Consider the following 27,193-nt stretch of genomic DNA (forward strand, 5'->3'; position numbering starts at 1 on the left):
ATTACACTGGTTGGATATATATAGCTCAGCAATTAAGAGCACTGACTGCTCTTGCAGAAGACTGGGTTCCATTCTTACCACCCACATAGTGGTTTAAAGTAGGGTTTATATATATAAGATGCTTGTAATGTTAAAAATGTGGGTCTCAAAATCCTATTGACTCTCAAGTTACAGGTGTGCATTACCATAAACAGGTTATATAAGAAATTTCTCTCTCCTCCCCACCTCTTTCTTGACAAGGTCTCATGTAGAGCCCACACTGGTCTTGAACTCATTACGTAGTTCCTCCTGCTTTACCATCCAAGTGTGCTAGCATCACAGGCATGGACCCCATACCTAGCTGAGTGTCAGTCTTTAGCCTGCGGGTGTGTATGCCAGCACCAGCATCAGCCAAGAGACTGGAACTGGAGTTACAGAATGAGTCTGGGGTTGGACCAATTCTTGTCCAGTGGCCAGTGCTCATAATTACTTAGCCATCTCTTTAGCCCATCCTTTAAGTGTTTTAAAGAAAGGCTGTCCTAGCTGCTGGGTGGTGGTGGCGCACACCTTTAATTCCAGCACTTTCAAGACAGATAGAGCTCTGAGTTTGAGACTAGCCTGGTCTACAGAGTGAGTTCTAGGACAGTCAGGGCTACACAGAGAAACTCTGTCTCAAAAAACCCAAAAACCCCAAACCACAATCACAACAACAAAAAAGTAAAAAGTTAACTGGTAAAGTGTATATGAGGATTCTAAAAGAAATGAAAAAATATTAAATTTCTCATGTATTTAGAATAACGAAGAGATATGAGAAAAAGCCCTAGTCAGGTCCTTAGAAAAGCCACTGGGGAAATGGAAATTAGGAGGACATGGAATTGGGTTACAGATCTTGAGCACAAGACATCCTGGCATGAACAACTCTATTCACAAGAAGCCCAAACTATCAATTCCTCTGGGCTCAACAAAATGCTTCATTGTTTATTTAACTGTAACTCAAAACAACTGCAATTAAAACCCATCCATCTCACCTATGCCTGAAAATAAAAATATACATGCAAACCAAGTGTCTACCTCCCATCTCCACCCCGTGTTACGTGTTTCCACGGATTCTTTACCGGCCCATTGCTGGGATTGCAAGTATGTGTCACCACTTCCTGCTGTTCTTTTCTTTCTAAATGGAAATTTTTGTAGGGAAGATGATGAGAGGGAAGCTTCCTAAGGAGGTTAGGGTCAAGGAAAGGAGGAAAACAAACCTCCAGTAGCTCAGCTTGCTCTCTTCTGCCGGCATGCTTAGCTCTGGCAGCAGAGGGATAAGGTATGCCCAGAGGATCAGATGCCACCCTTCAGCGGGTCTCACAGCCTCCTGTCCCACACAGATGGTCCAGATCAGGCATTTTCTTCTGTCTTTTCTTTCATAGGAAGTTTCTCTTTTCTTTAGTTCTGTTTGGAGTCAGGGTCTCACTGTGCATCCGTCGCTCTCTTGGAACACTATAGAGCAGGTTGTCTTAGAAGTCGGACGGAGATCCACCTGTTTCTCTCTCTCTTCTGGGATTACAGGTGTGCGCCACCATGCCCGGCTCACAACAACCTTTCTTCTTTTCTTTTTCTTTTTGTTTTGTCCTGGAGACAAGTTTTCTCCGTGTTGCCCTGGCTGTCCTGGAACTCGCTCTGTAGACCAGACTGGCTTCGAACTCAGAGCTCCACCTGCCTCTGCCTCCCAAGTGCTGGGATTAAAAACCTGTGGCACCACTGCCAGGCTGCCATTCTTGTTTAAATTTTTTTACACGTATTTTATTTATGGCTGCATATGTGAGCACACATGAGACATGCACGTGTGGAGGTCACAGCTTTCAGGAATCGGCTCTCTCCCTCCACGAGTGTTGCAGTGATTGATCTCAGGTCATTGGTCTTTGTTGCAAGCACCCTTACATGCTAAGTCATCTTCTTGTGCCCTACTTCTGTTTGATGCAGGATGTTGCTAGCCTTTGCAGTCCTCCTGCCTCAGCCTTCTGCTAAGTTCTTCAGGTGCATGCATGATCTCACCGAAGTTAACATGACCTACTACTAGTTTTTTGTTGTTCTCTTCCGGTGCTGTTAATTGAAGGAAGAACTCACGAAAGTATTCCTGACTACTAATATTTGTTCAAAGTTTCATCAGCTCAAGCTGGGCATAGTGGGGATTGCTTGTATTCAAGGTGGAGGCAGGAGGATTAAGAGTACAAGTTTAGCTTTGCTGTAAAAATAAAACCCTATTCATTATAATGGAGAATGTGAATTTTTTTTTACCCAGGTTTCCGATGATTTCCCCAGGTCAGCTGTGGCATAGGTTATCTATGTTGAGTACAAAGGATATAGGAAGCTGCTGTCTCCCAGTTTGTTTAGGAAGCAAACTGTGTGTGTAAGATGGAGCTGCAATGCAGCTCTGTTGTAGAATGCTTGCCTAGTGTGAATGGGCTATGTGTTCAGTCTCTAGCACAGAAGAGAAGGAAGAGGGCAGGGTGGGGGACAACGAGGAGAAAGATTAGTATCAGCTACTGCCCCGAGGATGGTTATTGAAATAGCCATCTTTCCAGTTAGCCAACCTGAAAAATCCCAGGCATCCTCAGTAGCCCTTTGTTCCTTGGCATGATCCTGACTCTTGAAGACATGTGCATCTGTTCTTTTGTTGTCCTTCACCCCTCTTCACTTTCACCTGCAGGGAATTATTTCCCTCTCTATTCTGTTTCTATGCGTTCTGAGGCCCAGCTCCTAATTGAACATTCTTCCCCCATTCCTCTTCCTGTGCTGAGGGTGGGGTGTCGAGCCTCTTGCTATACCCCAGATACTGTATCTTACTTCTTAGAGTTTTTGATGACTCAACATTGATTTTAGACCTGAATCAGAAACCTAAGGGAAAAAACAATCTGATCTGTTCTTTCTTGATTATCTTCTATTCTTTATTCTTTCTAATATATTTAACACAGCTTAAATGTTTCCTAAGTGTTCTCTAGGGCCTATTATTCAATCTCCGGACTTTGGTTTTACTGCCAAAAAAAGGATTAGGAATACATCAGTGGTATTAAGTCATTGTAACTTTAATTTTTTTTCAAACATTCTTTTTAATGATCGTTTTTAAACACTTTAACCTTCCTTTTAGCGCATCACCTACCAGAAGTAGTGGGAAAGAAAGGATCCAGGGGAAGTGGACCTGTTTAGAAAGGTTCTCTGGAGCAAATCCTGTCAGTGTTGTCTGGAAATCGGCAGTCCAGTTCATGGGTCCGCGGTGGCAGCTCCATCCACTCGCAAACACTTCATGGATACACCAGCACTCCAGTTTGGTGAAGTCGGAATAGCAACCACAAATCACAGTGGTGGCACTATCTAGCGGAGACAGCCAGGCTCGAGTCAGCAGGAGGGACCAGGAAGAATTCCAGAAGTTCTTCTCTATGCCTCTCTCAGGAAAGCGAGGATCAGCTAGCCCTGTAAGCAAGCCAGGCTCTCCCTCTGCATACTCCCCAAACATGTCCTCCATGTGTCTTCCTCAGCACATGAGTCTGTTTCAGCTGACATCGTGGCACACCACCAGAAGTTTTTTTTTTCAAGGTTCTCTGTTGCAGTAAATATTAAATATGATGTGGCCTCACTCCGAGGGTGCCGCTCTAGAGTGGAGCCCAGAGCACGGACTCTGTCACTTGGTCCGCAAGCCGCCTCCTCCACATGATTCCTTTCTCAGGTGTTTCACTCCACCTGCCCTGGTGCTTCTGTCCCAGATGGCGACTGCCCCCAGCGTGTTTCTTTATACCACCACCCAGCACAAACATTGCTCTAAAGCCTGGTAGCTTTTCATGGTAGATTTATGTATTAAGTTCTCAATCCACAAACCCTCTACACAGTAAGATTAAATCAAATGGATAAAGATACAAATTGCCTTTCTATAAGGGATAAAAAGACCTGTAGAATCCCATAAGAATATTCATATCTACCTATCGACAATTACGGCCACCAGGATCTAGGTACTCTTTCTCTAGCTCCATCTTGATTTCTCCCCTCAATCTCTGCTCCTTTTCTGTTTTCCTACCTTTTCTCCACCTATCTTTCCACTGTCCAATCATGAATCACCTTAACATCAATCCACAGTTCTCTCTATGGAGTCCCAACAAAAGGAGCTCAACAATGCAATACAAGATGGACCAATAATAGTGCAGGTTGTTAGCAACCTTCATCCCATGTCCTTCCATGTGCTTGCTTTAGCAGATCATCCTTTCACCTGCGTCTCTTCAGCTAAACATTCCTTCACGAGTCTGCTCCAGTCAAACACCATCCAGTAGACTTTTCAAAGAACTCTGAAGCTTCCACTTCAAGTCATACTAAATTAAATGTTGACTCTTAAATGATAAGGCTTGAAAATTTACTGTATTAGAGAGAGAGAATGTATGTGTGTGTGAGTGCGTGCATGTGTGCATGTTTGTATATGTGCTCCAGGATAAATGGGCAGTGTTTAAAAATGATGGATTAAAGGAGACCTCTCAGATTTTATCATTATAATCCTAGTATCTAGGTCAAAGAGTCTTCAGAGATGAAGAAATCTCAAGGTACTCTTCCCTCAGTCTCTTGAAAGAGGCTTGGTCACGGTCAGGAACTCCTATAACCAAACACTCTGGAGTTATCTGGAGGAGGAGGATTGGCGAAAGTTCAAGGCCAGCTTGGACTACACCGTAGGGCCCTGTCTCAACAGGCACGGCAGACATTATAGTGCAGCCCTGTAAACACTGCACTGGAGTAACGGGGGTGGGAAGATTAGCCAGTCTGGGCTACATAGTGAGTTCCAGGACAGCCTGGGCTTTTCCACCTGGCCTCTTTGTTCCCAAAATAATGACTCTGAGACTTAATATTTCATGAATAAATGCCTAGGCCAAAAGTTTTGGCTCATTTCTACTAGCTCATAACTTAATTACCCATTTATTCTATTCTAAGCTCCACCTCATGATTGGTTACCTCCCCTCAGCTTTTCCCGAACCCTGTCTCTCTCTGACAGTTGTCCCACCGCCCAATCCACAACACTCTGGTTTCAGGGGATCCGATGCCTTCTTTTGACCGTTTTAGGCACCACACGCACACGTATGTAAGTAAGTGCAGGCAAAGTATCAAACACAAAATAAAGTAAATCTAAAAAAGAAATAAAGACAACTAGTAGCAGTAGATAGGTTCATAAAGGTAAACGAGATGGGTCTTTACATTCCCCTCCCATGAATAAACAAATGTAAGTTAACAACAAAACAGAATTTGAGGCAGACTGTGGGTATAGCTCAGTGAATAGAGCTTTTGTCTGGCACACAAATGGCTGTGGGTTACATCCCCAGCACTGCAGAAGCCAGGGATGGTAGAGCAGACAGGGAGTAGAGACAGGATTGGGGATCCAGGCCAGCCCAGGCAGGTGTCCTAAACTAGTTAAAATCTTGTGTGCAATCATTCTTTCTCTGAATCACTTAAAGAAATGACCATGCTTGTTTCTATAACTCTCTTCCTTTTAGCCCCCTGAACGGTATATGATGTACCTGAATGGTACATAATGTATATGTAACAAGTAGTAAAACAAAAACTAACCCCCAAAATGTGCCCAGCAAGCAAACAACTCAACCATTTGCTAGTTTGTGCCTTCGTTTCAGCCACCTGTCGTCAGTGTCCTTACCTGTAAAATGGGAACAATAACATTTAGTGCCTATTAGTATTTTTATAAGAGTTAAATGAGGTAATCTCTATGAAGTTTGCGTTTGACACTTTTTGTTTTATAAATTTTGACACGGGTCTTGCTTTGTAGCCCATGCTAGGGGTGAAGTTGAAATTCTCCTCAGTACTAGGGTAACAGGCATAAACCCCTAAAAACCCCCATGCTTTGTGCTTTACTTAACCTTATGTTTTAACAGTGTTCTACATCAGCATTGCTTTGTCTGACTTCCTTGAAGAAGGGGTCAGCATGTTTATTCCTTATACCCCTTTTCTTTGTCTGGCTCTGATGATGAATAAAATAATAGTTCTAAGGGTACAACTCAATAGCTGGTTTGAACCTGGAACCACAAAAAAGGGACCTAGTACATGTGGACTAGACTGAAGTTTTTTTTTTTCTGTAAAATTTCTACTGTATTTTTGTGGTATTTTATTCATCCATTCATCCATTTATTTTTGCGGCATTGTCTTCCAGTGAGAGAATCTGTCAGAGGAATGGATAATATTTGTGGATGACACCTGAGGATATGTTCTGACCTCCATGTGCACTTGAATATACTGTCACCCAAACACATGCACAAGTATATATGCACACATACATATAAGGGCAAATCCTAGGCTGAGAGGGTTGAGGGTGGTGGCAGACATCTGTAATCGCAGTATTTGAGATGTGAGGGGGAGAGGTTGAGGTCAGTGTATGCCCACGCCACTCTGGTGATGAACGGGAAATAACCTTGACTGAGCCAGCTCAGTGGAGTGTCAGCTGTGTAAGGTTCGGTTGAGTTTTCCTTATGAATGCTCATGTACAGGACCTTGCACAACCAGTTTTCCATGCTGTACAATAGCCAGAGCACATTTGAACTGTGTAGTAAACCTTTACCCAAGGGTATTACAGTCTTTTATAGATCTAGAGTCAGTATCTTTGGAGACTAGAGATCTGGGTCATTGCCTCTTCTACCTCTTCCTCCCTCCCCCCCTTTTTTTTGAGACTGGGTTTCTCTATATAGGCCTGGCTGTAGACCAGGCTGGCCCTGAACTCAGAGATCTGCCTGCTCTGTTGGAATTGAAAATAGGGGCTGGGGCTGAAGAGATGGCTCAGTGGTTAAGAGCATTGACTACTCTTGCAGAGGTCCTGAGTTCAAATCCCAGCAACCACATGGTGGCTCACAACCATCTGTAATGAGATCTGATGCCCTCCTCTGGTGTGTCTGAAGACAGCTACAGTGTACTTAAATAAATAAAATTATAACTAACTAACTAACTAAATAAATCTTTAAAACAAAAATCGGGGCTGGAGAGATGCCTCAGCAGTTAAGAGTACTTGATGTTCTTACAGAAGACCAAAGCCCAATTCCCAGTACCATCTTGAAGGCTTTCACTTGTAACTCCAGTTCCAGGATATCTAATGCCTTCTTCTGGTTGTTATGGGCATCAGACATTTTATATATATATATATAACTTAAACTGTTGAAAATTTCAAAAGTGGGCTAGAGAGATGGCTCAGGGGTTAAGAGCACTGACTGCTCTTCCAGAGGGCCTGAGTTCAAATCCCAGCAACGATATGGCAGCTCACAACTGTCTGCAAATCCAGTTCTAGGGGATCTGACACCCTGAAACACCAATGCACATAATATAAGATACATTGTAATAAAAAAATTCAAAATAGCATAGCAGGTTGTCCTTTCCATTTTGTATCAACTCTTTTCTGTTTTAAATACCTTATTTGTTCCTTGACAATACATGTATATATTTTGATCATATTCACCCCCTCCTGTTGTATAATTCTAATAATGACTTCTGTGTTTGAATTTTCCTCCTCTGAGAAATGTGTGATAGGAAAAACCGCCTTATCAACCCTTCCTCTCTCCTCCGCCTTATTTTCTTCTACTGGGCATTGACTCAACCTACAGCTGACTCACTGCTGGGACCACATTCCTGGTCTGTTTCTATTTTAACGTAAATTAACTAGTAATGTTAACCATTCCCTAGCTTCAGCTTGATTTCCTTGGAGAAGTTTCAAGATGTTTAGCCTAGGCTGGCCTTAGATGTCATAACCCTGCTGCTCTTGCCTTGGGAATAGGGAGATTGCAAGCAAGCAGTGCCGTGCCTAGTATGCAGTTTTAATTCTGTCTGTAGCTTTCATTTGTTCCCCTTACCTTACAGCATTTATAGTTTCTAGGGATTAGAGTTTGCCCTCTCTTGGGAACTGTTAGTCATCTGCTGCAGTGTCTCATTAGGAAAACACTTTTGAGCATGTTCCCTTGTGCTACTACTAACTCATAATTAAATGTTAATAAAGCTTGGGCTGAGAGGTAACTCGGTTACTGAGAGTGCTTACTGCTCCTCTAGAGGACCCACCCGGCTTTGGTTTACATATGGATGTTCTCAGTTGTCTTTAACTTCAGTTCCAGGGATCCAATACCTTCTTTTAACCTCCACTGGCTCCTTTATGCATATGGTACACTCGCGTGCACTCGTACACACACACACACACACACACACACACACACACACACACACACACACACACACAAAGCTAAATTTCTCTTTTTACAAAAAAGTTCTAATTTCTTTTCTATATCCTGATGACCTTGGCTATTCCCCACCCCCACGCCCCCACGGCTTACATAGCCTAGGAAAGTAATCGTCCTGGAATAAGAATTTTAAATTTTAGCCTGGCAGTGGTGCCACCTGCACTTGGGAGGCAGAGCCTGGGTAATAGACTGAGCAGCAGGGCTACACAGAAAAATTTCTGTCTTGAAAAATAATAACAAGGGGCTGGAGAGATGTCTCAGTGGTTAAGAGCACTGACTGCTCTCCCAAAGGTCCTGAGTTCAATTCCCAGCAACCACATGGTGGCTCACAACCATCTGTAATGAGATCAGATGCCTTCTTCTGCTGTGTCTGAAGACAATGACAGTGTTCTTATATATAATAAATAAATAAATCTTTAAAAAAAAAAAACAACCCCAAAACAAAAGGGGATTTTAAATTTCAATTAAACTTAGTAATTACTAAACATTAACAGGGAACTAAGCTACCAGTTTGGTGGTCTTAATTACTATAGTAAACAAGATCTCCTAGCCTTAAAAGCATGGTTTTTATTCCTGTTCTGGTATGGTGAAATTGGGTGAAGGAAGGAGAGGTACTCTTTTTCTGCTAGGAGAGAACCTCAAATTCCTCCATTGGATCTTCTACACCTGCTGATAGATAGAGAAAGCTTAGTAGAAGATGACGTTGAGGTGTTCTGGGATAGGCCCAGGTGTGGCACCTTCCTCCCACATATTATGGTGATGACCAGCTGTGATTACAACTAGAAAATGGCTATATAGGAAGGAAACATGAAGCCATCTGATGATGTAGACTTGTCTTCCACATACAGGACCCCTGGCCTGCAACTCCTGTTCAGTAGAAGAGCAGCTAGACATCAATAGATACGAGGTAGAGGTGGGGCCTACTAAGTTCTTCAGTAGAACTCCAGAAGTGTCCATGTGTATGAAGAGAATGGGTAACTTTGATGAAAACATCAGAGAAATGGTTGCAATTTCATCTGTTGAATAGATACTATGGCTGGAAAGGCATTTGTGTGTGTGTGTGTGTGTCTGTGTCTGTGTGTCTGTGTCTGTGTATGGCCATACTCTAGCCCAGCAAATAGCATGTTTATTACAAAATATTAACACTAATTAACACTATTTGGAGATTTTTGTTCTTGGTTTTTTGAGACAGCGTCTCTCTTTGTATCCCTGGTTGTCTTGGAACTTGATATGTAGATCAGGCTAGCCTCAAACTCAGAAGATTTACCTGCCCCTGAGTGGTAGGATTAATCAAATGTACTACCCTACCTGGCTTGTTCTTAATTGAGTTAAAAGACTGGTGGAATTTTTGAAAAGTAGGTTTCAAAAATACTTATTCAAGCAACAGTATGAAAGTATGAGAACTTAGACCCTAAGCAGGAGTGGCAAGTTATATGACCACAATAAAGAGTGTTGGTAGCTGTGGTGGCAGATAAGAAGGGCTGGGCTGGGACATTCCGACCTTGTGTGCTTTTCATATTATTATTTTTCATTGTTTGGTCTCTGGAGACAGAGTCTCTTCTTGCCCTGACTGGCCTTGAACTTTGAGTAGATCTGAGAATACCTTAAAACTGTTTGTCCTCTGAGTCCCCCTCCTGAGGCTGTGGACATGTGCCACCATGCCCTGTGCTCAGACTGAGGAACATGTTTAGGAACTTGGTCCATAATCAGAGCTGTAAAGCCTTTGATAACCAGGAGGTTAGTAAGCAAAGGGGCTGGGTGTGTTCATCCTTTATTTAACTAATTATTTTATTTTTATATGTATATGCATTTTGCTAGTATGTGTTATTTTATGTGTATGAGTGTTTTGCCTTCTTATATGTAAATGTACCACATATATGCAGTGTCCATAGAGGTCAGAAAAGGGCATTGGATTCCTTAAAACTGGATTTAGATATAATTGTGGTTTGGGAACTGAACCCAGGTCTTCTAGAAGAGCAGTTATTGGTCTTAACCTCTGAGTTACCTCTCCAGCTCCAATAAGAAGTATTTTAAAAGAATTAAGATGGAGAACAATAGGAGGAGACCTGATCTTCACCTCTGGTCTCTGTGCATACATAGAATAGTGTTACCTGTATATATGCACACACTTGCATGCACACACACCAATTAAATAAAAATAAAACAAGAGATTAAACATAAAAATAAAACGAGATCCTAATTTTCTTCTTGGTATGAGTCAGTATGTAATATAAAACTAAAAATAACAAAGTTGAGCCATCACTAACTTTTAAGAACTTGCCTAAAAACACACTCCTAAGTCCTGGATTGATGGTACATTTCTTTAATCCCTGTACTCGGGAGGCAGAGGCAGGCAGATCTCTGAGTTCAAGTCCAGCCTGATCTACAGAGTGAGTTTCAGGACAACCAACTGTACAGAGAAACCTTGTCTTGAAAAAAAAAGAAAGAAAAAGGGGGAAAAGGAAAAGAGGGGACTGGAGAGATGGCTCAGCAGTTAAGGGGTTAAGAGGTCCTGAGTTCAATTTCCAGCAACCACGCGGTGACTCACAACCATCTGTAATGGGATCGGATGCCCTCTTCTGGTGTTTCTGAAGACATCTTAAGTGTATTCACATATAAAATAAATCTTTGAAAAAGGAAAAGAACACCCTTCCATCTTGAGTCAGTTAAGTAAATGCTAGTTGACTTGGTTGAGGTGGGAGGAGGCAATCATTCTGAAGCTAGATCCAGCAGGAGCAGGAGTTCAAGGTCATCCTCAGATACTTTGTAAGTTCAAGCCCATCCACCCTGTACTACAGAAGACCTTTTCTCACAACAGCAAACACAAAACAAAAAAAGGGGGGGGGGGAGGAAGAAAGGCTCAGAATGAATCAGGAAGAGTGTGATTTTATTCAAGTGCCTCATTTGAGACTGGGGTTCACTGTGTAACCCACACTGACCTCAGCTGAAGTGCTGGAACTGCAGGCACTCCCACCACATATATCTAGTTTGCTTCTGAAATTTTAATGTGAAAATGAACTTGTGAATAGAACAGGCTGGCCTTAGAGCTGGATGACCTTGAACCCGGGTCTTCTTGCCTTTCCTTACCTTTTGGAGGCTGGTATTATAAGCATACACCACCACACACAGTTCATCGGCAGGCAAGTGCTCTACCAATCAAACTACATTCCCAGTCCTAGGAAAGGTCAGGTAGAAAAGCAAAACACTGGGCTGGAGAGATGGCTCAGCAGTTAAGAGCACTGACTGCTCTCTCAGAGGTGCAGGGTTCAAATCCCAGCAACCACTTGGTGGCTCACAATCATCTGTAATGGGATCTGATGCCCTCTTCTGATGTGTCTGAAGACAGCTACAGTGTACTTATATATAATAAATGAATAAATCTTTAAAAAATAAAAAGGAAATAAAAAGAAAGCAAAGCAAAACTCTTAACTGATATAATGATGCTGTCATGTGATGTCTGTGCCTATGCGTGCGCTCTGTGAATGGTAGGAGGTTATTGCCTGACTTCTTTATAAATACTAATTAAATAAACCAAATACATCTTGGCTTCCCCAACTTAGTACCAGCCTGAAAATGTTCCTCCTTTCCTTTTCTTTGTGCCTTTTGAGACAAGGTTTTAATATATAATGGTGGTAAAATACTCTTATGAAACTTGATTACTAATTTGGTGGTTTTTACTTCATACTTAATAAATGCTTACACAGAACACATGTGTGTTCCACACTGTCCTTGGGAGCAAATGAGCTAGGATCCGTACTCTTTTGAAAGAGATATTTATCAGTAGTGTTTGTACTGTGTATGGAAACCAGAAGACAGCTTTGTGGAATTGGTTCTCTCCCACCTTTGTGTAGGTTCCAAGGACAGAACTCTGGTCATCAGACATCAAAGCAGGTGTTTTTACCTGTTGTTTCCCGAGCTCACAGTCTAAATTTCTTTTTTGCAATTTTTAAAAAATTTTCAATGTTTATTTTATATGCATTGGTGTTTTGCTCGTATATACATCTGTGTGAGGGGTTTGGATCTCCTGGAACTAGAATGAAACATAGGTAGGTGTGGGTGCTGGAATTTGAGTTCTCTGGAAGAACAGTCAGTACTTTTTTTTTTTTTTTTTTTTTTGGATAGTCTCTGTATTTAAATTTCAAATGTTATACCCCTTCTCCTCACTCCTCTCCCTCCTCCCCCTCAACTTGATTCCATGAAGGTGCTCCCTCTCCCAGTCACCCTCTCTACCTCCAGTCAGTACTCTTAAGCAGTGAGCTGTCTCTCCAGCCATCCCCACTTTTAATATTTTTAAATGTTTATGTATTTACTTGCAGTGTGTGTGTATGAGTGTGTGTGTGTGTGTGTGTGTGTGTGAGTGGGGGGGTGTGGAAGTCAGAGGACAACCTGCAGGATTGGTTTTGGAGATAGAACTCAAGTTGTTCAGCCTAGTGGCAGACACTTTTACCTGCTGAGCTACCACACCAATCCACGCTGTATTCTCTGAATATTCCAAGTGGGGGAATCAGTTATGCTGAAATATAACTGTTGGAATTAGGATAGCCACCCCCCCCCCCCCGCAGTGGGCAATGGCTCCACCCACAGGTGACAGGAACGTAGTAGCACATCAATTGCCATGGAAACAGCCATGGAAACAGCGAAAGCATTCCCAGAAGACATCAGTTCAGAATTCCATCTCCACCTGGGAGCAAGTGATGTTACTACCGGTACAAAAGACCAAAACCCCTCGACCTTTCTTTTTCCTCTTCTCTTGACTTTGACTCCTGCCCCATCCCATTCTATTAAACCTCTCCACGTGGAACCATATTTGCTTGGTGTGGTCCATCCCGGCATGGGCCGAGAAATCTAATTAACAGCAATAACTATTCTTTCTAGTGCATATTATGATTCCTCTTCACAATGGCTATAGGAATTAGGCAATTGTAATATTCCTGTTTTGTGTGTGAAAACACACACACAGTAATGATGGCGATGGTAAATAAGTAAATGAGTAAATAAGTAAATTTAAAAGCAGAGCTCTTGAGTATGTGATGGAGTCAGTCACTCTGACTTCAGACTCAGATGATCTCAGTTGATGCCAACCAGCAGTTACTCAAGAAGGAACGTGTTGGCAGCGCCGTGGAAAGGAGAAGGAAGAGCTGTTATGCTAATAACCTAGGTCAGTCATGGGATCCTTTACAGAGAAGACGAAATTTTAGCTGATCTTGGAAGGATGATTTTTCAGTACTGTCTTAGTCAGAGTTCTAGTACTGTAAAGAGATAACATAACCAACTCTTCTAAGAAAAGACTTGCTTACAGCTTAGTCCATTATCATGGTGGGGAACTTGGTGCTGGAGCAGTAGCTGAGAGCTGGCCGTATTCTGATCTGTAGGCAGAGTATATAGAGAGAGACAGACAGACAGACAGAGTGCAAATGAGCCTGGCATGGGCTTTTAAAACCTCAAAGCCCACTTCTTGTGACATTCTTCCAACAAGGCCACATCTTCTAATCTTTCTCAAATAGTGTCACACCCTGGTGACTAAGCACTCGATATATATGAGCCTCTGAGGGTTATTATTATTCAAACCTCTAAAAGTATATCCATGCCATCTCAAAGAGGGCACTTAAACGATTAGTAAATTCCATTCATGCTAGTGAATAAATCTTGGATTAATGTATGACAGATACCATGCAAGGTACTAGAAAGGTACTATAAAACTCTGAATTTTCTACCATGAAGAAAGATACCACTTTCAAAATGAATGAAATGAATGACAGAGCCAGGGTCTCATACCTGTAATCTCAGCACCAGGGAAACTGATGTAGGATGCCTTTGTGATTGACTGAGTTCTTTTTTTTAAGATTTATTTATTTATCATATATAAGTACATTGTAGCTGTCATCAGACACACCAGAAGAGGGCATTGGATCCCATTACAGATGGCTATGAACCACCATGTGGTTGCTGGGATTTGAACTCAGGACCTCTGGAAGAGCAGTCAGTGCTCTTAACCACTGAGCCAACTCTCCAGCCCAGTCCAGTTCTAAGGCAACCCTGAGTTTTATAGCAAGGCCCAGTCTCAAACTGTATGTCCCCAACTTTCCCTCCAATTTGCCTTTATACCATACTAGCTTTTAATTACTCTGGAATGGATCGATCTATGTATTTGTTTGTTTATTTGCTTACCAATTTGTGCTGGGGATTGGACCCAGGACCTTGTCTTTGCTAAGCCATTGCTCTACCACTGAGCCATAGCACTAGCCTTAAAGAACTGCCAAGGGAGCCAGCTGTAACGGTGCACACCTTTAATTCCAGCAGAGACAGGCGTATCTCTGAGTCTGAGACCAGCCTGGTCTATACAGTGAGTTCCAGGACAGCCAAGGCTTCATAAGGAGGGAAAAAATGCCAAGGCACTCTCTATCAAAGGCTTCCTATTTTATTATTTTGTTTATCTCACTAAGAAAGTGAATCTAGGTGAGTGCTCATGAGGCTCCAGCCCTTCCTTGCTGTTTTAAAGACTTGTTCTCTCCCTCTTTACCACTACACCACTGCCTTTTCCTCTAGGTATGCCTCAACCAGACATTTAAGAATATTTATCAGTTAGGAATCCTTAACACTTTTAAAATTACAATTATGAGGGAGGGAGAGTGGGAGGTAGGTAGATAGATAGATAGATAGATAGATAGATAGATAGATAGATAGATAGATAGAGATAGAGAGAGAGATAGTGTACAGAGAGGGAGGTAGAGAGAGAGAGAGAGGAAGAAAGAGAGAGGGAGAGAGAGTGTGTGTGTACACTTGCTGTGCATGGCAAATGGAGGTCAGAGGATACTGACTTAGTCAGGGTTTCTATTGTTGTGACGAAACACAATGATCAAAACGCAAGCCGGGGAGGACAGAATTTATTGGCTTAAACTCTGCATTGTAGTCCATCATTGATGGAAGCCAGAACAGGAACCTGGAGGCAGGAGCTGATGCAGAGACCATGAATGGGTGCTGCTTACTGCCTTGCTCTGCATGGCGGCTTGCTCAGCCTGCTTTTTTATACAGCCTGCTTTCTTATAGAACCCAGCCTAGACATGGCACCAGCCACAATGGGCCTGGCCTTTCCCATTAATCAGTAATGGCCCTACATCTTATGGGTTCTCAATTAAGGTAACTCTAGCTTATGTCAAGTTGATATAAGACTAGCCAGCATGGATAACCTGCAGAAATTAGTTCTTTCCTAACATCATGTGAATCCCAGGGATTGAATTTGTCACTGGGCTTGGTGGCAAGTACCTTTGCATGCTGAGCCATCTTGCTGGCCTCAGTCTAATATCTTTTTAAATTTGTGTGTGTGTGTGTGCATATTTGGTTTTTCATGACAGGTTTTCTCTGTATAGTCATGGTTGTCCTGGAATTTATTTTGGAGACTAGGCTGGCCTGGAACTCAGAGATATGCCTGTCTCTGACTCTCCGGTGCTGGGATTAAAGGTGTGTACCACCATTGCCTGGTTCAATCTAGCATCTTATTTAAGATTGAGATGCTTCACAGGGGCTTCACAAGTATTGCATTGTTTCCTATCCCTGGCTAACTCAACTGTTTATTCCATATGGAGTTGTATTCATGTCTTAATTCATTTTGTTTGAAAGAAAATCTGTTTTGTTTTTCAGGTTCATGGGTGTGTGTGTACATCAAGGACAGTTGCATGCACTTACAGAGGTATGACTTCCATAAGTGTGCTGAAGTAGCTCCTTTACGTTTGTTTCCACATCTACGATCTATTGTACTCACGTATATAGGTAAAATGCATGTGCGGTTATATTTACTTTGAAGTGGCAGTGAGTTTGTTCGTTGTTTTGAGACACCAGCTTAGTGCCTATGTTCTTATATTCCCTCATTTGGTGAGTGCTCTGAGAACACAGGTGTTCCAATGTAAAACTGGTTCTTCTCTGGCTTTCTTCTCCCTTCCAGGTGAGGGGTGGCATGGCTTGACTGTATGCCGTTTCCCGGCAACAGATTCCCAGACCACTGGGAAGCATTTGCTATAGTGATCTGGAGTCACCTGCTCTGGTTTCCTGATTCTTTATTATTGGAGTCAGTGATACAGGTGGGTGGGGGCATTGTGACACGGGTCACCTTGGAGGACCAAAGCATCTCTTAAAAGCTTCCCAAATTCAGATACCAAGTTAGTAGCAGCATAAAATGGCTGATTTCTTCTTGGAAACATTCCTGGGGTCTGGATAGGTCCCGTTTATGTTGTCTGTCTTTCTGTCTCTCTGTGTGTGTATGTGGGCCATGTCTGTGTGTGTGTGTGGGCCACAATTTCACGTAGAATTTAGAGGACAACTTACAGGGGTTGGTTCCCTCCTTAGACTATGTGGGCTTGAGGAGTTTAGCTCAGGTTGCTGGGCGTGGTGGCAAGCACCATTAACCAACTACTGAGCCATTTCACTGATCTGGCCTGTCTGTCAGTCTGTCTGTCTGTCTGTTTCTCTCCCCTTTCTCTGTATTTTTGTTCTGTATTTGGTTTGTTTGTTTTTTGAGGCAGGGTTTCTTTGTGTAGTCCTGGCTGTCCTGACACTCACTCTGTAGACCAGATTTTTTTTAAAAATTTTTACTTATTGTATATGTATGTGCTTGTCTGTCTGTCTGTCTGTCTGTGTCTGTATCATGGCTCAGAGGACAACTTTGTGGAGTCACTCCTTCCCAAGTTTGGAGGGATTCCAGAGATTGAATCTCTCTCTCTTTCTGTGTGTACAACTTGTGGTAGTCCGTTCTTTCCATTGGTTCTAGAGACTGAATTTAGGTCATTAAGGCTTGATAGCAAGTCTCTTTACTTGCTGAGAAATCTTACTGCCTCCACCCATCTGTTTTATTGAAAGCTCGCTCGCTCTCTCTCTCTCTCTCTCTCTCTCTCTCTCTCTCTCTCTCTCTAAGAAAAATGTTTTATTTTTTTAAGATTATACACACACACACACAGTTTAGTTGTCTTCAGACACACCAGAAGAGGGCATCAGATCCCATTACAGATGGTTGTGAGCCCCCATGTGGTTACTGGGAGTTGAACTCAGGACCTCGGGAAAGAGCAGTCTTAACCACTGAGCCATCTCTCCAGCTCTAAAGTTCTCTTAAAGAGAACCAACTCACAAAGGCTGTTCTTGATTCCACATGTGTGCAACAGCACATGCCATCTTTCTAAGAACAAACAAAAACCAAACAAACCTGTTTTTTCCTAAGCACCTTTAGTCCCAATATTTGGGTGGCAGAGGCACTGAGGTGGATCTCTATGAGTTCAAGAGTTTCAGGATAGCCTCGGCTACCTAGAGATGTCCTCCACCCCACCCAAAAAAAGTTTCTTAAGCATCTAAGTTTGATAGTCTTTGCTCTAGAATATTTTCACATTTTTCATCAAGAACTAAGTACCAACGTGTAAAGTGAAGAAACATAGGCAGGAAACTTGTTTAATGGAATTTGCAAGAGTATTGGTTTCCTGTTGAGTTGTTGCCTGGTAATTGTCCTTAATACCTCAAGAAATAAAGTTCCACACACCTTGGATATGTTCCTTTCTCAGTTACTGAAGGCAAGAATGTAGACTCTCAGGTCAGTCCCAGCACTGGAGGCGGAGGCAGGCCTGGGCTACACAGTGAGTTCCAGGCCAGCTAGGACTACATAGTGAGACTGTCTCAACACAGAAAGAATACAGACTTAAGGGAAGGAATGGTGAGGAAGATCATGGCCTTTGCCATCTCACTGCCTAGGTTTGAATCTACTTGTGCCTCTGTGGTTTGTGTGTTAAGTGGAAATAGTAATGGTTTTGCTGTAAGGAACTGAGCCCTGGAATAGTTTACCTTCAGTAGGGAGGATGCTGAGGAGTGGGTGGTGAGGCAGGAAAAAAGCTGGACAGCTTGTTGGTCTAGAATGGAAAAGAGGGAGTTTCAAGGAGGAGGGAGTAATTAAATGTGACAAATGTTGCTGATGAAAGGGTGACCTTCCTAGGACACTGAGATATATGATATAAAACGCTCATTTACCACAGTGCCTTGCTTATAAAAATTGCTTAATGCCCACTAACTATTAAAACTTGTATTTCTCACTGTGGCATCTCTCTTTTGAATTCTGGCTTGTCATGGTTTTCCATTACTGTTAAATTTTGGAAAGCTTTTCACTGAATTATAATGTAATAGAAGATACACATTTATAGAAAGTATGGCTTGTTAACTTTTTCCAAATGCATATGCTCAGAATTAGCTCCCCAGATCTACGAAGATTTTCTGTCTATTTCTGTTCTGAGAAGTAAACCTACACATTTTTTTTTTTGTTTTTGTTTTTTGTTTTTTGTTTTGTAGCCTGCATCCCAACCCCACTGATTTCCTTAGAGGTCACAGTGGCTGACACCCATAATCCCAGCACATGGGAAGTAGAAACAAGAGGATCAAGAGTTTAGCCTTTTAGGGTAGTTAGTTAACTTGGGAAATGTTTGTCCGTGTGGCGTGTGTTTCTGCACTGCCTTGGTCAGACTTACATAATCTTTGAGCTTAAAGTGAAAGGAAACTCTATGGGTTCAGTGACCTAACTCATGCATTATTTATGAAAAGGAGCAGCTAGACCCCAACTCCAGTTTCTCGGTGTGTTGTGATATCGCCACTTGTTCTTTCCTTTCCTTGTCTTTGTATGGCCTCATACAAAGTACTCCTCTGACCTAAATTGCCTTGAGGAGGATGCACGGTTGTCAGTCGCCCTGTGTTAGGTTAACCCTGGCGGCAGAAGCATGTGTGTCTTTCAAACATGGGGCAGTTCTGGGGAGGCTACTGTGACCCCTGGTAAAGAAGACTACTAAGAATATCAACTATAGTAGCCTCTTCGGTTCAGAGATCCCTAAAGGACTAGCCATGGTGAACATAAATAACAACCCTTGAGGAGAGTGCTGGGGGTAGAAGGCTCTAGGTTCAACCCCTAGTACCAAAAACACACCAGGGAAACAAACCACCACCGCAACCACAAAACTACAAAGGAAGAAGATTTCACTGTTCACACAAGCACCTTGAGGGAGTCTGCTGTGGGACAGGCATTTTGCTAGCTGCGTGGTCTGCACAGCAAGTTCAGGCCAGTTAGAATTAGTAAGATTCTGTCTGAAGAAAAAAAAGCGGACTGGGAACCCTTCAAACAAAAGCATGGAGGATACGTTCTGACTTTTCTCTTTTCCCAGTCCTATCTTGCTATTTATTGCCTTTGTCTTTCTGTTAACATTTCTTTCCACTTTAACCTCCGTAATATTATTGTATGCTTAGGTCCCTACTAATATTTTGTAGCTGGTTTTCCTGCCTCTATTACTTATTTTTGTTTTTGTTGTTTTGACACTGTGTAGCTCTAGCTGTTCTGAAGCTCACTATGTGTAGACCATACCAGTCTATAACTCAAAGAACCACTTGCCTCTGCCTCCCTAGTGACGGGATTAAAGGTGTGAGCTATTAGCCTGGCTTTCTGTTTTTCTTGACTTCATTTTGATATGCCCAAATTGTCTTCATCAGGAATAACTTAATAGTTAAATGCTTCTGTTTCAAATTTATTTAGATTTCTGGATCATCTATAATCTGGTTTCAGAATATGATCTCCCCCTTTAGTTAGGTGGGTGTTTTTTGCTGTCTTCTATATACTCTGATTTATAGGGCTTTAAAAGTCTTTATCTCTTTTCTCATTCTCTGAGCTGTGTCAAGTTCCAGGTTGTCTAATGGAGCTTAGCATACTGGAGAGGACCTATAAAAACTCCCTGTGCCACTAGGTCACCAGTACATAGGTAAGACATATGCATAGCTATGCAATGAGACTCAGTTCTGTGAAAAGCTGGCCCCACTGGAGGGGGCCTAAAAATGTCATGAGGGGCTGGAGAGATGGCTCAGCTGTTTACAGCTGCCTGTGACTGGCTAGAGGGAATTCAGTACCACCTTTTAGCTTCTGCAGACATCTGCACACATGTGACCTGCACTCACACAGACACACACACATACACATAAAAATAAATCTTTCTTTTAAAAAGTGGTATGAAATGTCACATGTCCTTTTTCATAATTATGTTTCGTTCTTTTTAAATTTATTTATATGTGTGGTGTTTTGCCTACATGTGTGTCTCTGTACCACATGCATGCCTGGTGCCTAGGGAGAGCAGAAGAAGGTGTTGGATTCTCTGGAACTGGAGTCACAGATATCACGAGCTGCCACGTGAGTGCTGGGAATTGAACCCCTGTCATTTGGAAGAGCAGCCAATTGTGCTCTTAATTGCTGAGCCATTTCTTCAGCACTAAAGTTTGTTTTCCTTCTACTTGCAAAATGTTAGAACATATTTCCGCAAATACGTGGCATCTCCTTTGCTCTTTTGCTTGTGGAAAAAGTGGCATGGCTGATTTTGTTTTGTTATAAGATACTTAGCCCTGGCTTTCCTGGAACTATCTAGACCAGGCTGGCCTCAAACTCACAAAGACCCACTTGCCTGCTGGGATCAAAGGTGTGCACACCACACCCAAGCCTCACCACCTGAGATTAACACCTAGGACTCACTGGCTGGAAGGAGAGAACCAACTCCCACAACTTGTCCAATGTGTTTGTAGTGAGTTACTTGTGCACACAAACCATAATTTTTCAAAAGGTTCATGTGTGAATCCAGAGGAGTGTACAGAGTTTTTGCTCCGCCGCATCAGGCTGAGGAAGCGATACTCTTGAGCATGGCTCAAACAAGTTATGTTTCTGATAAAATTGTTTAGGATTTGGAGATGGGAAATCAGATTGGATGAAGCTACTTGACTTGACTTAGTTCATGTCTTGAGGATGGGTGTGTAGATCAATGGTAGCTGGCTTGTCAGTCTTGCATGGTACCCTGGGTTCCATCTTCAGTGCTACACACTGGGCTCAGGCCTGAGACAGAGAGTGTCATATTGTTAGCCTATAGCAGCTAAGGAGTGAAGATGTGCTCCAGGAAGGACAGGGTGCTTCAGGAAGGACAGGGTGCTCCAGGAAGGACAGGGTGCTCCTGCTGGTTCCTGTTTTCCTTATTCCTTATTTCTTTTTCTTTTCCTCCTTTCTCTCTCTCTTCCTTCCTTCCTTCTTTTTTCTTTTGAGACAGGGTTTCTCTGCATAGCCCTGACTGTCCTGAAAGTCACTGTGTAGATCAGTCTCAAACTCAGCCTGCCTCTGCTTCCTGAGTGCTAGGATTAAAGGTATGGACCACCATGCTGGACCACAAGACAGGATTCTTGATTTTTGCTCGGAAGAGTATTTTAGACCAAATGAATAGTTTGTTGATTTACTACACTTATTTGTGTTGTTTGTGTGTGCATATATGGTCAGGGCCATGACACACATATGGAGATCCGAGGACAACTTGTAGGAGTCACTTTTCTGTTTTCACCACGTAGGCGCCAGGGATCGAACTCAAGTACAGTTCTTTACAAATGTACAGGTTTGTACATTTTTGCCTACTGAGTCATCCTCCTGGCCCCAACTTTATTTTATTTACATTTAATTATTTTGGTTATTGACACAAACCAACCACAGTTCTCACCATATGGGAAGAAAAAGAAGCCGTTTTGAATGACCATGGCTCAGACACATGATTTATGTTACCCCAGATTCCAAGTTCTAACATTTTCACAAAGTCTAACATTTTCACAAAGTTTTTTTAGTTTTACAGAACAAAGACAATCCTAAATCAAGACAAGTTTACAGTGCATTGTTGGGTGTATCAGAGGTAGGTACATCCAGGGAGGGGAGAAACTTTGCTATAGCTACAAGATGCTATCCCAGGACATTCTTAGCTTTTGGATTGGTAGAAGTTAGTTGGCTGCTAAGTTAATAGATTCCAAAAGTTAATCTATTGTCATAAAATTCCAACATGGTGTAGGGGTAGGGGGGAAGAAATGGCTATTTTGGTTAGCCAGAGTTTAGCCCAAGAAAAGGTCATTAGCTTCTGGCCTTGCAACATTCCAATCCCTGAAATTCTAGTCAGCCAAACTTTCAGGAATTTTGTTCACTAGGTTATCTGTGTGTGAGGGTGTGCTGGATTGCTATTGGTTCCCTCTGCTATGTTTTTGCTGAGGATGAGACTCAGGTCATCTGTCTTGGTGATTTTAGCTATTGTCATTTTCATTGGTTCTAATGGCTGATGCGATTCAAGACCTCTACATTTTTATCTTAAATTTCTTTTTTTTCCTGGTAATTTTATTCAGCACTGAGGATGAACTGATAGCATACTAAGCAAAATTATATCACTGAGCTCCAAGTCCAGTTCCTAGCTCTTACTTTATATATTTTAATCAGTAAACTGGGAGGGGAATCCATTAAAGGAAACTTTAAATCTGCTTCAATTTATTTCAGTTTTTTTTTTTTATTATTCTTCAAGGATTTTATAGGATGTATTTCTGTCATAGTTACTCCTCCTCAACTTCACCCCTCCCAGATCCTCCCCCATTTCTCTACACCTCTCACAACCTCATGTTTGTTTTTAGATCATCCACTGGCTTTTATTTAGCATTAAATGTGACAAACTCTGCATTATTAAAAAACAAGTAATAACATTTGAGTTTATATTGAATTTGACGAGTTTTATAGTCTCTAGAGTATTATGGGGAAAAAATGTCAGCTGAGAAAGAGATGTAATTATGGTATGCAGATACTCCTGGCCAAGGAGGAACCAATCTACAGGTTAGGTTCGGGTGTGCTGTATACTAAAGCCCTAAAGGAAGTGCAATTCACTTACTCTGGGTAGAAGAGCTTTCTCATAGTGGGAAGATGGCAAGATGGCAGAAACCCAAAGGCATAATTAGAATTTTTGTTTTGTTTTGTTTTCCAAGAAGTAATAGAGATATTTGAATCATGGCACTAGGGTACCTTTGAGGAAGACACCCTAACCAGAATAGGCTTATTGAATCGTTCTTTGTTAATATGTGCAGTTTTCAACAATTTTAAATATAAGATTTATTTATTACATACAACTAAGTACACTATAGCTGTGTTCAGACACACCAGAAGAGGGCGTCAGATCTCATTACAGATGGTTGTGAGCCACCATGTGGTTGCTGGGATTTGAACTCAGGACCTCTGGAAGAGCAGTCAGTGCTCTTAACCACTGAACCATCTCTCCAGCCCTCAACAATTTTTAATCACCATTTAATCCTAGGCATTGAGCCACTGCTAAGGCACAGAATTACTAGGGCCATGCCCTTCAAGGAACACTGCCTGTTCCTCAGCTGGAAGCCATCAGCCTTCAATAGTTCCTAAATTAGGGGTGTGGGCTCATGAGCTTTTCCTCCTTAAAATGTTAACTGGCTTTGTCTGGTTCTAGCAGGTAACAACAGTTTCTGTGAATGCATGAGCAAAGCATTCCTGTCGTGCTTAAAACACACTGGTTCATTCCAGTTCTCTTGGCTCTGTGGCTCTTACAGTCTTCCCACTTCCTGTTCCTTGATGGTTCCCCAGCCTTGAATGGTATTGGCGGTTCAGATAGTGACAGCCCATTTGTTTATTTTTAAATTGTTGTTTTTGTTTCTGTGTTTATCCATGCCATATATGTTAGTTAGGGTGCCCACAGAGTCCAAAAGAAGGCTGAAGTTAGTGGCAGTTGTGATTCACCTGACATTGTTCCTGGGAACCAATGGGTCCTCTGGGAGAGAGCAATTAGTGTTCTTAAGAACTGAGTAATCTCTCTACCCTTGCTTCCATTTTATTTAAGTGCATTTCATTTTTTTATTCAACAGTTTATTGGTGAATTTATACAGGCAAGGAGGGTCAAACCTGTGATTTTAGTTCTTGGGAGCCTGAGGCTTAAGGATTGTAATTATTAGTAGCAAAGATATTCAAGGAGAGACCCTTGTGCCCCTCCCTTATGGCTTTAAGACTATTGGGACAATGGGCCCCCAGGAATTTCATGCTGTGAGAAGCAAATGGCAAAAGCCCGGTGCTATTGGAGGAGGAACTTCTTGTTTCCCAGGAGATTTTACAGAGTTCTGACTTGAGCTGAGACATTGTGGGTCAGAAATGGGTGCAACTGTGTCTTGGCCAGGACAGCATACCTTCTGCCTTTATTTATCCCTAAGCAGCTATTAGGACCAGAAGATGGACTTGAGGTGGTGGCATGGGGTGGCGAAGGGGGGAGTGGGGTATGGGGTCACCGAACCTCTTTGTTCCTCTTTCCAGCATGGCCACTTTGAAGAAGTCTCTTTTCACTGTTTTATTGAGGACTGGTGGCCAATCCTAAATTGTTGGAACTATGAGGGCTTAGGCACTGACACTAACAGCTTTGATAACAGAATCACAGTAGCCAAGCCTACTATGTAGTGTAGTGAGTACCAAGCGAGCCCAGGTTTTGTAGAGCAAAACCCAGTTTGAAAAGCAAAATTTAAAAGCATATTATTCATCTTCCTGGATCCTATTAAATAGGCACCTCAGCTGCTTGTCCTGGGTTTCCAAGTTCAGAAATAATTGGTCCCTACCATCAGATTTTTACTGTGCTTAGCAGGAGTAGAAATGTGTACAAGATATAGAAATGGTATTAAGTACTAGATGGAGTATCAGGAAATGTTTCCCGGAAAAAAAAGGCCCCAGCCAGGCTTGGAAGGGTGAGTAAAAATTTCACAGAGAATAAAAGGATATGGGAAAGCAGAGCACATGAAACATTTCACCATTCTGAACATATTATGGGTTAGTAAAAGCTATTTTGTAGCCAGAACTAGTGTGTCCTCTCTCTTGACTCCTCTCAAGCAGATGGGAGCGAATCTCCTGGAGCGGTGGTTTAAGTGGCAAACAGGCCTCAGCGGATGTGCCCATGTATGCTTTCTCACTGGCTATGGATGCTCTAGCAGGGAACAGGAGGCTGCTTTGGAGCATAAGCCTCCCACAGGGCGCTCCCGGGGCGCCTGTCCTGGAATTACCCACGCCAGTAACAAAGCTTTCTTTTCTTCTTTAAAGCAAGCCAGCGGGATGGGATGTCTGCTAGCCTTTGTGCTGAGAGCAGACCAGCAAGCATCCAGTGGCTAGCACAAAAGCATTGTTAGACTACGTGAAAAAGTAGGCCGGCACCCAGGCCACTCTCTTTAGAAGGCCCATCCAAAGAGCAGGGGTCCAACAAGCCTGTGTTTGGCCATTTCGACATCTACACTAGTTTTTGATTTACGGCTGACACAGTACGTTAGATAGGATCCTGAGATCTTTTTCGATTGCTGCTCAGAACATCTCAGTCTGGAGATTCCTGAGTTGCCTTTGATTCTTTTTCCTTGGCTAACATGCCTGCTCTTAGTCCTGGGGTGGGGGTTGGGGGCTGGAGATGCCTTCCACACTGTTTCCCATTGCATCCAGAGTTCTTTATCAGAGATATCAGGTGAAATCCGGTTTCTTGACTTCAGAAAGGATTTCAGGAAGGGCCAGTGTGAAGCAAAGGTGGAGTTTATTAAAAGGAAATTGTAGCATTGGCTTAAGCATGGGGTTAATAGAAGGGGAGGAAGACTAGACTCCCACCTCATTGAATTTACAATAACTATACATGCCATTTTGGTGGGTTCTGAAGTTGTATCCTCAAAAAATTGCTAAGGAATTGAAATTAGATCACAGGGTGACTCTTGAAGTGTTTGGATAGGATTTCAGTTGATGAGATCATAGGGTGGCTTGGGAATTTAGGATGTTTGTGATGAACTAGCCTTTATAAGCCATCTTGTTTGTTATTGTTTTCTGAGATAGGATTTCTCTTTGTAGTTCCAGCTGTCCTGAGACTAGCTCTGTAGACCAGGTTGGCCTTGAACTCACAGAGATGCTCCTGCCTATTCGAAGTGCTGGGTTTACAGGCATGTACTAACCATCTTAAAAGCCATCTCATAGTAAAGACAAATTAGGTTCATTCCTATTTATGATTTTACCTCTTGTTTCTCAAGCACTGGCTATGTATGCCCCACTAGTAACCTCAAGGTGGGTTTTTGAACTGATGTCTTCTGGGAAGGCTTTGGCTGTTTCCTTGGGGATGGATGTGCCAGGTTCCTGTCACCTGTGGGTGGCGCCATCGCGGGGGGGGGGGGGGAGCTCTCCTAATGCCAACACTAACTTCTTATGTTTATGTTCTGCCCACCATCCCCTATTTGGAAGCTTCCTACCCCTGAGCTATAAAAACCTTGCCTTACCAGGCTGGTGGAGGTGCACACCCTTACTTAATCCAAGCACTTGGGAGGCAGAGGCAGATGTCTGTGAGTTCCAGGCCAGCCAGGTCTGCAGAGCATGTTCCAGGACATCCAGGTTACACAGAGAGACCTTTCCTTGAAAACAAAACAAGATAGCAAGCAAGCAAACAAACAAACAAATACCCCTCAAAACAAACAAACAAAGTCTTCCTCTTGCCTTGTGATGACCTCTTGAAACCCGCCTTAGGGGGTGGCAGCCTGTGTACCAGAATAAAAAAGCCTGCTTTCATTAATTTGGCCACAATGATTTCAGTCAGTGGTCTTTCTTCTTACACCTTTGGGATTAACATTTTCATTGCAAACAAAAGGCAATAGTTCTGTTTGTGAAGTTCTCAGAAAATATCTAGGAAAAAAGGCCAAACTCATATGCCCTCAGGCCCTAAAGCATGGTTTATTGCCATTAATGGTCTTATTTGAAATTGCCTCTAAATAAATGGAGCATTATCACTGTGTTGGCATCTTCACACAAATGTTACTATGGTAGGATTATTATTTTTTTTTTATTTTTTAATATTTATTTACTTGTATATGTATACATCCTAGAATTTTTAAAGTTATATTTGTGTGCATATTATGTACATATAAGCACACACAGATGCCACAGCATGAATACAGCATGAATACAGCATGAACACAGCTTGCAGGAATCCGTTCTCTTTCCAGCATGTGGGTTCCAGGAATCAAACTGGTTGTCAAACTTGGTGGCAGTTACCTCAACCTGCCTGGGCTTGGATTCACACTCCTGCCTCAGCCTCCTGAGAATGGGGGAACACCATACCTAGCCCCAAATGATCTTTATA

The 27,193-nt window shown here is 42.4% G+C and overlaps 1 protein-coding gene across 1 annotated transcript in view; it reads left to right on the forward strand.

The window, feature by feature from the left end:
* TESK2 (testis associated actin remodelling kinase 2) overlaps positions 1–27,193 on the forward strand; it is a gene marked incomplete at its 3' end in the record, with an annotated part of 84,878 nt that overhangs the window by 41,359 nt on the left and 16,326 nt on the right. The window contains exon 4 of the mRNA XM_080921530.1: positions 15,855–15,903. Within this exon, the coding sequence (XP_080777656.1) occupies positions 15,855–15,903 (49 nt within the window). The remainder of the gene's footprint in view (positions 1–15,854; positions 15,904–27,193) is intronic.

The sequence above is a fragment of the Micromys minutus genome, assembly GCF_963924665.1.
Source record: "Micromys minutus genome assembly, chromosome: 9".
NCBI classification, from domain to species: domain Eukaryota; kingdom Metazoa; phylum Chordata; class Mammalia; order Rodentia; family Muridae; genus Micromys; species Micromys minutus.